The sequence below is a fragment of the Xyrauchen texanus genome, chromosome 36, assembly GCF_025860055.1.
Source record: "Xyrauchen texanus isolate HMW12.3.18 chromosome 36, RBS_HiC_50CHRs, whole genome shotgun sequence".
NCBI classification, from domain to species: domain Eukaryota; kingdom Metazoa; phylum Chordata; class Actinopteri; order Cypriniformes; family Catostomidae; genus Xyrauchen; species Xyrauchen texanus.
Genome location: NC_068311.1, coordinates 17,902,184 through 17,917,686, shown reverse-complemented (window position 1 = coordinate 17,917,686; position 15,503 = coordinate 17,902,184). Strand labels below are relative to the sequence as shown.

The 15,503-nt window shown below is 39.9% G+C and overlaps 1 protein-coding gene across 1 annotated transcript in view; it reads right to left on the bottom strand.

Annotated features, from left to right (window-relative positions):
- Positions 1-14,758, bottom strand: part of LOC127629733 (histone-lysine N-methyltransferase 2A-like) — a 54,557-nt gene extending 39,799 nt beyond the window's left edge. The window contains 1 exon segment of the mRNA XM_052106946.1: positions 14,503-14,758. Coding sequence (XP_051962906.1) covers positions 14,503-14,748 — 246 coding nt within the window. The 5' untranslated portion in view covers positions 14,749-14,758.
- Between the last annotated feature and the right edge of the window lie 745 nt (positions 14,759-15,503).

Sequence of the window (15,503 nt, the reverse complement as noted above, 5' to 3'; positions counted from 1 at the left end):
CCTTGACTTTGTTGTCCTTTAGCCATTTTGCCACAACTGGAGGTATGCTTGTGGTCATTGTGCATTTGGAAGACCCATTCGCAACAAAGCTTCATCTTCCAGCCTGATGTCTTGAGATGTTGCTTCAATACATCCACATAATTTTCCTTCCTCATGATGCCATCTATATTGTGAAGTGCACCAATCAGTCCTGCAGCAAAGCACCCCCACAACATTATGCTGTCATCCCCACGCTTCACGGTTAGGATGGTGTTCTTTGGCTTGCAAGCCTCACCCTTTTCCCTCCAAACATAAATATGGTCATTATGGCCAAACAGTTACATTTTTGTTTCATCAGACCAGATGACATTTCTCCAAAAGTAAGATCTTTGTCCCCATGTGCACTTGCCAACTGTAGTTTGGCTTTTTGGAGCAGTGGCTTCTTCCTTGCTGCACAGCCTTTCAGGTTATTTCGATATAGGACTTGTTTTACTGTGGATATAGATACATGTCTACGCGTTTCCTCCAGCATCTTCACATGGTCCTTTGCTGTAGTGCTGGGATTGATTTTTCGCACCAAACAACGTTCATCTCTAGGAGACAGAATGTGTCTCCTTCCTGAGCAGTATGATGGCTGTGTGGTCCCATGGTGTTTATACTATTGTTTTTACAGATAAACATGGTACCTTCAGGTGTATGGAAATAATCTCCCAAGGATGAACCAGACATGAGGAGGCCCATAATTTTATTTTCTGAGGTCTTGGCTGATTTCTTTTGATTATCCTATAATGTCAAGCAAAGAGGCACTTAGTTTGAAGGTAGGCCTTAAAATACATCCGCAGGTATACCTCCAATTGACTCTAATTAGCCTATCAGAAGCTAATTGCCTAAAGGCATAATTTTCTGGAATTTTCCAAACTGCTTAAAGGCACTGTTATAAAATATATATAATACACACACACACACACACACACACACACATGTTGTGTTTCCATGTTTTATGGGGACTTTCCATAGACATAATGGTTTTTATACTGTACAAACTTTATATTCTATCCCCTAAACCTAACCCTACCCCTAAACCTAACCCTCACAGAAAACTTTCTGCATTTTTACATTTTCAAAAAACATAATTTAGTATGATTTATAAGCTGTTTTCCTCATGGGGACCGACAAAATGTCCCCACAAGGTCAAAAATTTCGGGTTTTACTATCCTTATGGGGACATTTGGTCCCCACAAAGTGATAAATACACGCTCACACGCTCACACACGCAAGCACACAGCACACACGCCAGCACACACGCACACACAGTGCATACGGAAAGTATTCAGAAAGTATTCACAGTATTCACAGTGCTTTACTTTTGCCACATTTTGTTATGATACAGCCTTATTCCAAAATGGATTAAATTCATTATTTTCCTCAAAATTCTACAAACAATACCCCATAATGACAACGTGAAAGAAGTTTGTTTGAAATCTTTGCAAATTTTTAAATAAATAAAAAAATAAATAAATAAAAAACACCTTTGGAACCAATTACAGCCTCAAGTGTTTTTGTGTATGATGGTACAAGCTCGGCACACCTATTTTTGGGCAGTTTCATCCATTCTTCTTTGCAGGACCTCTCAAGCTCCATCAGGTTGGATGGGGAGCGTCAGGTGAACAGCTTCAAAAAATTGAAGCGCTGTGAATACTTTCCGGATGCACTGTATATATTAGTGCTGTCGAAGTTAACGCATTAATAACTCATTAACGCAAAATTCATTTGTCTGCACAATTTTTTTTAATGCCGTTAACGCATAATGTGACCCTTTGAATAAACCATAGTTCATGAGAAGCGAGTCATTTTGCACAAACGCCGATAATGTCACATTGACTGTTGGGAAAAATTTAGCTGATTACTGCGCCAAGCATTTTATACATGTAGCACAGCAGTAGAACATGCCTGCAAAGCACAGATAGAGCTCAGAACTTTGTAAAACGATTGCAGCTGCAAGACGGCCTTGCGGCGTGCTACGAAAGTTGCAAGGCAAAAGTATGTTCAAGGATCGCCTTGCGCTCAATGTATAACGTGCCAGTAAAGGCAGCCAGTGGAGTTTCTAGGGAGTTGGTGCCCTACGCAGACTGCGTAATATGTGTATAGGGAGCGGCGTGACTGATTACCACCGAACGGAAACCCTGCTGCTGTCTACAAGGTTCTGTCACATGTCTCTGTTTGATGCAGAAGTTGGAGACATTACTGGAACCCTGCAGGTAATCTACACTGTCATTAGCCCATTTAATCCCACTGGTTACAATTGTGACTGGGGTCTAAAAGGAGTTTTTGAAATATATTTTTTTTAATTGATTATTTTGAGTTATGACAATTCAGTTGTCAATTGTAAATGACAGTGCAGACTTTTCTGCATGAGTGGTGCAAATAGTCACATGACCAGAGCTATTTAATTCCACTGTGCTCCTGGAAAGATTATGTGTGTCAAACTCCTAAAATAAATCCTGTCATAATACAAATACAACTACCATATTTTGAAATGCGTTGTGTTCATTTTCTGTTGTTCAACTTGTGGTTTTGTGTGGATGACTGAAAAATACATCAGGATCTGGAAGCATATTTTGTCCACTAATGATTATAAAGATAATGGGATTAATCGCTATTAACTACAAAAAAAAACCTATGCGATAAATCGCGAGTTCATTTAATTCTCTGTTCTTGACCCTTTAACAAATAATTTAGCAGTAAAACAATTGCCGTAAAAAGGCTCATCAAACAGTTTGATGCCGTAAACTACATGTTGCACACCAGCAATATTTATAATTTAACAGAAATGTACTTTTGAATGCCAAGCATTCAAAAGTACATCGCAGACATCGCTCTGTGACGGCAAGTGCTAGTTGCAAATTTAAGCATGTCATTCTGTGTCTGCGTTGCGCATAAGCGGTTTTGACCGCTGATATGTTTTCTTGTTTACTACTTTTAATTTTTTTTCTTTGATAGCTCTGTGCAGTAAAAAGTTGTATTTATATTTTGCTTATTTATTTGTTAAGTATCCATTAAATATCTGTTAGTATCCCTATGTAACTGAAATGACATCTGATCATGGCCATATGAACATAATGCAGCACAATTATTCATAGTCGACTAATAGCTCAGACAATGCATCGATCAGGCAATTATGAAAACTGGTAGATTTGCACACCCTTACATTTTACCAGCAAATTCTGTTTTACGAAGTCAGACACAACTGTTCTCTTTTTTCGGAGAAAAAAGGGGTTAACACAGCAATTTATATCTTAACATCAATTCATAATACTTACTACCTGAAGAAATGCCTTTATAAAGATGAATTAAAATAATATTTTGTGTTCAATATAGGCTAAATTAAGATCAATCAACAGCATTTGTGGCATAATGTTGATTACTACAAAAAATTATGTAGACTCATGTTTAAAGTAAGGAAATTACAATAGAAGTGTATTGGGCCAGTCCATAAATGTTTGTAAAGGGATTAAAGGGAAAGGAGGCGGCGAGAACCGGCTTGAGAATATAAATAATAGTTTAATATAAACCTGAAACTAAAAGACAAACACACACACACGGGTGTCGGGCAGCTCTCAATCTCTCTCGAACAGCAGCTTCCAGTCGGCATTTATCCCTCTCTGAGGCTTGATTAGCCTGATTAGGGGCCAGATTGTGCAGAATCACAACCCGGCCCCACCCTGTCACATTCCTCCCTCGATCTCTCAGACCGGGGAGCCCCCTGGTTGAGGGAGGGGACAAGGGGAGGGACGTGAAAAAAGTGTGGCACCTACACGCTGTAACGGCGATCATGCCAAATTAACAAAACATTTAAAAAAAAAAAGGGAAAGGCCAACACTGAGTGGCAGTGGAAGAGAGAGAGAAAAAAAAATACTTACTCGCCGGTTCCCGCTACGCCGAAGCTTGGTCCTCGGCCACTCCTCCACCCTCTAATGGATGAGCGCCTTCCTGGACAGATCAGAGGCAGACCTCCGGCCCCTGGCAGACGGTATGCCTGCCACATTTTTGGTGGACTGTAGGGGTCTCCACCGCCACTGGCAATGGTTACCGCTCCAGGTGGTTGGGAGCCCCTCATTCCCTCACGGTTGGTGGCCATTCCTCCACTTCCAGGCCGCAGCTGCTCCGTTGGGGTGGATGGTAGTGGCGAGGACTCTACTACGGCGCATCCATCCTCCTTCACAGGTTTCGGCACCAGTGTAAAGGAGGCGAGAACCGGCTTGAGAATATAAATAATAGTTTAATATCAAACTGAAACTAAAAGACAAACACGGGTGTCAGACGTCTCTCTCTCTCTCTCTCTCTCTCTCTCTCTCTCTCTCTCTCTCTCTCTCTCTCTCTCTCTCTCTCTCTCTCTCTCTCTCTCTCTCTCTCTCTCTCTCGCCCTCCGCCCTCCGCCCTCCGCCCTCCGCCCTCCGCCCTCCGCCATGTCACAATGTTAAAATACACACCATTATAAAAGTATACCCACAAGACAAACATTAAGTGCTAACATGATTTGTTTGATAAAACCAGGGATTTACCAGAATTACAACATTTAGTATTGTAATATAACTTTACACAGATAAGGTTGATAATAGGGCTGCGATATGTAAAAAATGGGATATGTATAAAAAAATAAATAAATAAATAAATAAAAACCCTAACCTTAACCACCTTAAAAAATATTGCGATATCTGATTACATTGTCAACCCCCCTGACGAGGGTCGGTGAATTTGGTTGAGATAAAGGCTTTATTGATTTTGCTTTAATAATTTTATATAGCTACTGAAACAAAAAAACATAAACAAAAGACATTTCTAAATTCAAAGTGTACATTAAATTAATTGAAAAAAGCAATAAAATAAAGTGATAAAAAAAATCTTGTTTAACCACCTCCCCAAATCCAAACATTTATCATCTCCAATGGCTCCTTTTGCCATCACGCAAGCATCAGTCAATGACAACAGGTGAAAAATTAGTAAAAGCCTACAGATTAAGAAATAGACAAATTATAAAAGGTAAAGACAATAATTCCTAATAAATAAGCCTAATAAATTCCTGTTTGTTCCCAAAATAATGCTGCCAAATGTGTGTTCTTATTGAATTTGTATTATAAATAATAATATAAAAATAATATAAATAAAACTTAATTTTAGGTTCAAGGTAAACGTGTCGTGTCACTTTATGATTTAATCACTTCGTCTTAGTTTCATTACTACAAAGATAAATATTACTGAACCCGCAGTTGCGTTTACAATGCATGCCAACCACTTGAAAATAAAGCAAACTAAACTCCCAGCACCTCATGAAATGATTGGATGTGATGATTGGCAGAGAGAAAAAAATAAAAAAGTGAAAACTATTTATAAGCACTTGTTCCACGACACAGGCTCGTGCTCCACGCCTCTGAACAAGCAGCGAATCAGACACAAGCATTGACGGCTTTTCTTTTGTCTGTTCTTAAAAATATAATAAAGTGTGTTTCTTCATGCGCATTTCTTTGTGACTAACAGCATTTCTTGCCATGTGTCACTCAGAGAGGTCTTAGAGGTTACCCGCCTGTTGCTGGTAGATGAGCAAAATTACCTGCGCATGAAATACATTTGGCCCCATCACATTTTGCGAGTGGCGTGTGCTAGTTTCACACCTAGGCTACTGTTTAATATATTCGGCGACTTTCCAGATCCAAGGTTTTGCCATTTCCCGATATTGTCGATCATCATCTTTGTGCCATCGTCATGGGGATCTTTGTAAGACATCATTGATATCTGAATACATCATCCTACAACGCAATTCTTTCAAACTAAAATCATGTTAACAACATGTTTACGTCTTGTGGCTATACTTTGAATTTTAATGTTTACGAGTTGAGAAAGCTGAAATTATTTTTTGTGGTAATCAACATTATGCCACAAATGCTGTTGATTGAGATCTTATGGAATTCTAGCTTATCTGCTTATAGACAAAAATGGACTTCAACAGCTCATAGCAAAAGAAAGTTGTCTGGTCATCTGACCAGAAAGAATACTTTGTGGTCACGTATGAGAAATCATTTAGGTTGTTTTAAAAAACAAAAACAGTAATTTGAACCTTTGATTATTCAAGCCTCTTGAAACATTTTCAAAAGGCATTAGGCGAATTTTCCCTTCATGTTAGGCAGATCTAATGCTCTGATGTTGATTATGCACCCACATTCAAGACACCCAAAACTGAGTTTCTGAAACAACATGTTCCAACACCTCACACCCACGCTAATGAGGAGCTGTGGCTTTAAGACAGAGGCCTGATAAAAACAAAGATGTGCCTACTGTGAGGTGTAATGAGGGACATAAATTCACAGAGAATTGCTCCGCACACTCAATGGCTGCCGCTCCCCCAGACCAAAAAAGCAGGAGGCAAAACCCCCTTCAGCCCGCCTACAAAAGCAGAATAAAGCCATAGATGGGACGGCCTGTGTCTAATTCCCTCCCAGCACTGTCCCAGGGGGAGGAGGGCTTGCTCTTCACCCTTTGATATCCACGTCTGTGCTCTTTCAGCTGCCTACACTTCTTAAAGGCTGGAATAAAAGCAGACACAAAGCTTCCTGCTATGATCCTGGACATGCTGTCTAGGGGACAGGGCCCTCTCCAGATAAATAGGCCAAACACCTGCTGGACTTCTTCCCTCCGTATAGGCTGAGCCATTCATTAGAAACCAGTGGAGCAAAGCATTCATTTGCTGTATCCATTCAACTGCACTTTTGTATGAGGCCTTGATATTGATCCTCATTCTGCTTCTGTAAGTGGGGCTTTACTCTAGACATTAAAAGGCAAGCCAAATGGCGTCCCTCACAAAGGAACAGATGAATAGAGACTTAAACAGGACACCTCCTGAAAGTAACAGTTGTCAAGCAAACAGCCGCAGACTTTTATTTGCACTTTAGATTTGGGGAAAAATAATCAAACGTGATTTAGAAGATCAAAGTAAAACCAAGTTCCCTTCTCTGGAGCTGCAAGAAATCACAGAGCCGCATTACCTCTATGTAAACATTTTAAGCCATCCAAATGGGTTAATGAAGTAGTCTAAAAGGCAGCCATCAGAACAGAAATCCTATTGGGGCCCTGTGAGCCCGTGCTGTTGGATTTGGGTCTGATGCAAAGGAGGGGCACATCGTGCTTGTGTTTACTGAGCATGCTGCTGGCCTTAGGCTGCTCTGTGAGCTCAGCAGGCTGTGATGAACCAGAACAATCCTACCCAGGCACAACATCCCCTCTGAATTAAATTTTAAATGCTGTGTCCACAACTAGCATGAGCTGCAAGCTCCACTGGGATTTTAGCCGACTGTCTGCATTGCATTCAACTACACAAATGTATACTTTTTTAATTGGACACAGTTCAAAAAAGGCTATAATAGATGTATTTGAGAACAATATTTAATTTTTGATGGGAATGAAAATTATGCTGTGAGGGCACAAGGCAGTCTCTTTAATGGGTTGTTCGGTTTTGCCTACATTGACAGGGCTCCAGACTGCGACTAAAATGGTCGCAAATGCGACCAAAATAAATGATTGCGACAATTTTAAATCTAGTCGTCACTGGCGACAGTCAGGTTATGTGCGTTCATATCCAGTTGTCAATATCATCTTGTGAATTATTAAATACATCTTTAGAGCACCAGTGTGTCTCGAGACGCTTTTCACCCATTCTGTTTCTGAGGAGCGCGAGAGAGCCGGGTCTTTTTCATGAATCACCCGAAAAGAAATAAGGGTTTGAACTCAGGAGCTCAGGTTAGCAGTTTGAATCTGATTCACTTTCTCAGTGAATCAGCCATCAGTGTGTTTACAACTGAGAGCGCAGACATTTATAAAAAAAAAAATAAAATGTGTATTTTGGGCATCTTTATAATTAAAAGTCTCATATTCTGTACCACTTTTTTTTCATCTGGCAATTACTGATTGGGATTGGATTAGCACAATAAACTGCATCTGGGATTTAATTCACTCTTGTAGTCTCTTACTTGGTGAAAGTACTTTTTGGACAAATGTCCTCTGGTTTGATGAAACAAAAATTTTACCGTTTGGACATAATGACCATCGTAATGTTTGGAGGAAAAAGAGTGAGGCTTGCAAGCCAAAGAACAATGTGACAGGGCGGAAGTTATGAGGCTAATCAAGCCTCCGAGAGGGATAAAGGCCGACTGTGGACGGTGGTGTGTGAGAGAGAGAGCATTTACAGGCAGCTGTGAGGGGTGGGGGAGACCCCTTCTGTTCCCCCGAGAACACGGCGGGGTGTTCCGTCTGCCAGGGGCTGGAGGACTGCCTCCGATCCGCCCGGGGAGGCACGGCTGTCGTCCGTTAGAGGGTGGAGGAGTGGCCGAGGACCAAGCTAGGCGTATCGGAGAACCGGTAAGTGTTTTTTTCTCTCACTCTCTCCTCTCTCTCTCCCACTGCTGCTCCGCATTGACCTTTTCCCTCTCTTTTAAATTTTACAGTGTTTTTTGTTGGGGGTACTGCACTGTAACAAGGAGTACTCACTATAAAAAAAAAATTCAGGTATATGTTAATACAACAAATTAGTAAATATGTGAGACGGTGCATCCTTGACTTTTTAAATATTATACCAGTGTTTCCCAACAAGAGCGCTACATGGGTAATGAAAAAAAACCTTTTTGTAGATTTGTTCTTGCAATGCCACAACAAATTACAGGGATACAAATTCATGAGGGGTGAAAAAGTTAAGAAAATCCCTGATCCACGAACATTTTTTCTTTTGATTTTTTTTTTAAAGAATAAGCTAAAAGCACCAATTACAGCTATTTTAGTGATTCAAGTTTAAATTTGTGCAGAATTAGCTGCAAAATATAGAGAATTTTGGTTAGGCTTGCTTCTGTTTCAGAAAAGTGTTAAATTTTATTAAGTGATTGGTTCAGTTACTCCTCCTGGAAATGTCACTAGGTGGCGACAAATGAGTATCTTATGTGCTATGAGTGAGTCAGTGAATCATTTTTAGTCATTCATGACCGAAATCTACAAAGAGGCTTTATAGTGTTTAAGCAGCAAAAGAACAAAGCAGATCTATAGTCTTCCTTCAGTCTGAGCATTATTTTTCATCCAAAAAGACAACAATAATAGTGTTTCGATAACGTCCTTACCTTCTCCTTTATTAAAACTTGCATGGCTACAAATCTAATGACTTCAGTATAACACAAAGCAGATCTACAGTATCATTTTCCTACAGTATTTAAACTGCGGAGCGTGATTTTTATCAAAAAAAGACCACAATAATAGACAAATAATAATAATTTTGAGGTTCAATAATGTTCTTTCATCATTTAAAGCACATTTCACATGAGTTTGAGTAGAGGCGTCAACGTTCTGTTCAACGCCAGCGTCAAGCAGCTCATCGCCCTCCACATGACAGGAGCTGGAGAAAGTGCCACAGAGGGGCGATTTTACGAGTTTGCCACGTAAAAAAGTGGGAGGTGTGCACAATAAACATTGAAAACATGTATTTGGAAGAGAGAAAAAAAAAGCTTGCAGTTGCTTTGATAGCAGAAAGTGATCTGAACAGCAATCAAAATCAAGAAATTCTGTGATTTAGTGACTAAAAACAGCCATTTGGCTCCTTAATATTTAGTTTAGGAGTTTTTTTAGTCTCAAGCCCTGATTGGTGTTGATTGTTCAACTTACGAAACACTGAAAAATAAAACATCTTTAAACCCTTAAGGTGTTGTAAGCCTTCTAATTCCACGAAAATGAGCCAAACTCCAAAGATACCAAAATTAGGTTTATTGAGAGCAAAAATGGTTTTTAAACACAACAGCAGCAAAATAGCACCCTCATCTGACAACTGTTTTGAACAACATGGCATAAAAATGCATTATGCCTCAATAATTAGCTGCAACTAATATAATGCTTACACCACCTTTAAATTAGAGATGCACCGATCGACCGGCCACGGACCGGAATTAGCCGATTTTCCGCATGCTCGGCCCGGACCGGTGATCGGCCAATTATTTCCTCATAATTGACCAAAGCAATTATGAGGAAAATTATGGAATTCATGGCCCTGGATGACCAGCTGTTCTTCATAATTGAGGACAGGAGGTTCAGAAATCTTATACATTTCCTCGATACGGAGTAGGAGGTACATTCCGACATCACGTTGCCGTTGTTTAATCTTGTGTCATGTCACATACGCAGCCTGTTATCTGTCAACATTTGGGTACACAAATCCGGGAGAGGGGAAGTGGGGTGCTGGATGGCAGAGGCAGGCTAAATACATACAAATTGTGCCGTTGTGATTTAACGTAATTTTTCCCACCGTGTCCGATATTAAAATCAGTGCGACACACATTGCAAAAGGCGCGGGCATTGTCGGTATGGCTTCGGGATATGAAATTCAATTCTTCCATCCAGCTGTTGTTAAATTTACATGTATATTTTGTTTTTTTCACCGGAGCACCAGCCGAGTCTTCCTCTCCCATCTACCAGTGATGCTTGATTTAACATCCCGCGTCTACTACCTGCGCAGATATCAACAGCGCAAATGGGTTGTAGGTTGCCAGATTGTGGTCATAAATTATTTGTAATGTGTATGATGTGTTGATTGTGTGAGTAGGAAGCGTTTCATTCAAGATCTGGCAACTGGACCACCTTGGAATAATATATTGATGTGATTATTCATATAACGTGGTTTGGGCCATACAAATTACGGGAGTTTTTTTGGGAGAATTAACAAAACGGGAGACTCCCGGGAAAAACGGGAGTGTTGACAGGTTCCCGAAGCAGTGCTCAGATTTACAACTGATATTTGTACATCTAACGTAAGTTGAGCGTATTGGACACTTCAGTTTTTACATTTTACATTTACATTTATGCATTTGGCAGACGCTTTTAGACGCTTCTTACAGTGCAGTTATTACAGGGACAATCTCCCCGGAGCAACCTGGAGTTAAGTGCCTTGCTCAAGGACACAACAGTGGCATCTTGGTGGTGCTGGGGCTTGAACCTCTGACCTTCTGGTCAGTAACCCTGAGCCTCAACCACTGAGCCACCACTGACCCCGTTGTGGCTCAGATTTTTCAGATCTTTGGAATTGTTTTGTTAGACGAGTAATAAAAAGAAAAAAGTCCATTTATAAAAATAGTGGAAAATGACATCTGTTATATAAAGCAACTTATTTGCAGTTAATTTTTATTTCTACCTCTTTCCAGTCTGTGGCAGGGCGGAGGGCGGGGCCGGGTCGTGATCATACACACCCGGTCTCGTATTAGGCTAATCAAGCCTCTGAGGTTTAAAGGTTGACTGCAGAGTATTGTGTGGAGAGAGAGAGTCGTGTGTCTTTGTTTTAAGTTTCTCATTAAAACTATAATTTATATTGAAAAGCCGGTTCTCGCCTCCTCCTTTCCATTGATCCCGTTACACAGTCACAGAGCACTTTATTTTGAGAGTTGATTAAGTGAGAGACGATCCAGTAACTTAGTGCAGTTTGGGGGAAATTGTAATGTTTAATAATTTATTTTATTATGAAAATAAGTTTCTCATTAAAACTATAATTTATATTGAAAAGCCGGTTCTCGCCTCCTCTTTTCCATTGATCCCGTTACACAGTCACAGAGCACTTTAAGTGAGAGAAGATCCAGTAACTTAGTGCAGTTTGGGGGAAATTGTAATGTTTAATAACTTATTTTATTATGAAAATAAAATGTAGCATTGAAGAAAGGTAGATTTTGTTTGTATATGTGGTCAATAATAGTTCTTAGAAAGAAAATCGGAAAAAATCGGTATCGGCAGGTCACACTTGCAAAAAATCGGAAATCGGCCAAGAAAATTGCAATCGGTGCATCTCTACTTTAAATGCATGGGAATTTCACCGGTATATATATCTTTCAAAAATGGATCTACAAAATTCCCAGACAGTGGGACATTTTCAAAATATTTTCAAGACAATTAGAAAATATTAGTATTTTCTGAGGCACATACGGAGTTCAAATAGATGCACAACTTATATAATTACAATAGTACACCCAAATGACAATAGTCATATCATACTATTTGTGTTGCACTTGCTATAGTTGACTTCAATATAGTTTCTTCATCAAATAGCAATGTCAAATGTAAATCATGTCCATCACTGAAACATCAGCTCCACCTTGAGTAAGAAATAGCATGTATATTATCAGTTTAAACATATATAGGATACAGATCATTCACCATTGTTGCACAGAAAATCAATGTGATATTGTATTTATTTATTAGATTATCTTATTAATTTACCTTGTAATTAACAAAGAAATAGATATCCTACACTTCTGGAAATAGATATCCTATACACTTTTGGTACTACGGTTAAAAAAATCAAGGAAATCTAGAGGTGTGGGAACAACTAAAAAAATGGATGAGGTACAGGGGTGAAATGAGGTCCCGGGTCTCTAAAGACAGGACATATAATAAAAAAAATTAACAACAACAAAAAAAAAACTCCAGGATGCACAAGTTGCACATATTAAAAGTAATCTACACAGTGCATGTAATTAGAGACCAAAATTTAACCCTAACGGACTCGTATTATTACTAAACGTTTAATTATGCCACTAATCTAAATAATGTATTTTACAAATTATAAGTCCAATCAAATGCATTCATAAAGCATTTAAAAACAACAAAGCGGACCAAAGGACCAAAGCAATAAAAACAGCTACATGTGAAGAAGGGTAAGCATAGTGAATGCAGGAGGACTTAGGGAAGCATCCCTAGTAACAACATCTCGATGCTCTTAAATCTGCGCCACGTTTTCAAAGGCATCATTTCCCGGAGAACGCACAAGCCGAAGCTTAGCATCAAACGCGCTATTTGCATGTTTCTCATCCGGGCCCGCACTTGTTTTTCGATCTCCCCGCGTTTCCGATGCGCAGCAGCACCGAGATGGTGGAAGATGGTAGTTTGTCACAGTACACACCCCCACACATAACAACCTCCGTCAGACGCTGCCTTATTGTTGCAGCCGCCTTTTGCATCCCTCAAAGCGCTGCATTTGGCAAATAAATGTGCATTTGATAAAACAAATGACCACCTTATGCCTAGCAAATACTTTGCACAGGAACAAGCTGATTCTAGTAAAAAAAAATATATACGCATACACACACACACACACATATACACACAAGATTTTCCGAATGCATACTGCTACTACGCAATATGAAAGAGGGGGGAAAAACATGTCCACCACCCATTTTCCCGTGCATCAGCGGGTGCTAACAGGCTAACACGTTAGCCAACCTCCTCTAGATGGTGAATTAGAGCAGACAGATGGGTTTTGAAATTACATATTGCAAACTTATTCAACAGAAGAGACGATAAACTAATCTAACCACGAGAAAACATGCAAAGCAGCATATTTTGATAGCAGCACTTTTTAGGCTACTAGCATCACTTATTCTTCAAACCAAGCTAGAGGGCAACGTCTAACCAAGCAAAACAATATTAAAAAAAAGTGCCAACATGCACGTATAAAATAGCTGTGGAGTGAAAGCACTCCTTTTGCCTAGCCCAATCTACCCTACCATATTAGTACATACTCTAAAATCAGTACTGCAGTTGAGATACATCCAAACACTGCGTGCTACAGCTATGCTCAGACAACAACAACCAACTGGCACCAGGTGCTTCAGTCAAAAATGCTTCTTGGGCATCATGTTAAAGCGTTTTATACACCATTATAGGTATATTTTGAAACCAGTAACACATTTTATAACGTACCACTAGCAAACGGAGACTTTTAAACTAAGTTGTGTTTTAAGGGGTTGTTGTGGAGACAGTGAGCTAACTACGAGCCATTTATTTAATCTCTTACGAGTACAAAATCACAGTTTGAATTGAGTTTAGTAACTGGGATGAGAGCACATACCTTTAATGTTTAAAATGCATGCTTTCTGCGAGTTTACAATACTTACTTAGACATCCATTGGGCAAATTTTTGACACAACCTTCTCGCTACGTTACAATGCACACATACGTTATTTCGCTTAAGACTGCTTTTCATAGCAAGTCAAAAAGCACACTTCAATGAAAACACGTCTGACACACGAGAGTTAAATTTAAAGTGAAATTAGTCGGACCCAAAGCAGCCAGGAGCTCGCTACAGTTATCAATGTGCACATCTCCATCCTGTCAAAACAAAATGCCGCTAAACTCCAATGGATGCTAATTATTATGCTAATCATCTCAACATAACAATCACACAACAACCGGGATTTCAATCATTCGTAAAGAATGTATATGTATTTTGATATGAGATATTTAGCAGTTTAGCCTGTCAGTGGTCCCATAGTGAGCTGAGTGAAAGGAAAAACAGCACATGTGTCTGCTACGCAACTAAAATAACTACCACACTCATTCCTCTCACAGCAGAGTTATATAATAACTCACCATGGAGTTATTATCCGTGTGATTTTGAATTTCTAAATGAATCAGGGATGCAGCTAAGTCTGAGGCTAACGCTTTAGCCAGGGTCCCGCTTACCTCCCCGCTGCTGGAGCAGCTCGACTCCCCCAAAACATCCCGAAATTTCTGCAGGTTGCTGCCGATGGCAGAGGACACTTGCAACGCAGCGTCGTAACCGGGCCCGAGCCCACTCGCGTTGGAATGAGTCCCCGAGCTGTTTTGGAGGGAAGCAGTGACCCGAATTCGGCCCGCTTTCCTCCCGGTGCCCGAGTTGCTGCTCCCTCCGGGCCGAGCAGGGAAGCGCCACCGACAGCTGTGCGCCATTTTACACTCTGCCTGTCTGCCCTAGGATCAGGGAGCTCAGTGTGGGCGTAGCCCCAAACAAGCGTTCTCAATACACTGCCGCTCTCGTCTAGCGGTCAGAATGGAATATCCATGTTTCGGGGTGGTGGTACCGAGGACCCCGAGTTTGCGTTTGTACAAGATCACAGCACAGAGTGTACGCAGGTTCGTCTGCAGTACCCAAGAGAGAGAAAAACAGTACATCATGCAGTGACAGCGTGTAAAGACACAATTTAAGGCAGGCATTCAATATAATTTTTATATAGGCCTATATTTAACGGTGCCTGGTATATAGAGTTTTTAGAACTTAATTAAACAAAAAGAAATTCGTTTTTAATCGTGTTTGTTTATTCGTTTTTAATGTTTAAAGGTGCACTCAGTATTTTTTCTTCATTAAAAAGTTTTAGTCCTAAATAAATTAATAGTACTTTTGAAACATATGTAAAATAATAATATTAATTTAAATGTAAAATCATGAACAATTTCATGACCGTTCAACAGGAACGTTCAAGTCTTGTTGGAATGAACGCCACCACAAAATCGTGAAAGTTATCTATATTAACGTAAAAACTTGCCATAAAATAAGACTCGTTTAACTGGTTCATGCAGCGACAAGCGAATGCAACAACTACATTTCTCATCGTTCTATAAGCTACACGAGAATGATAAAATATAGATAGATGAAGAATTACACACCTAATGCTCTTCATTTTGTTGGATTGGTGCTAAAAAAAAAA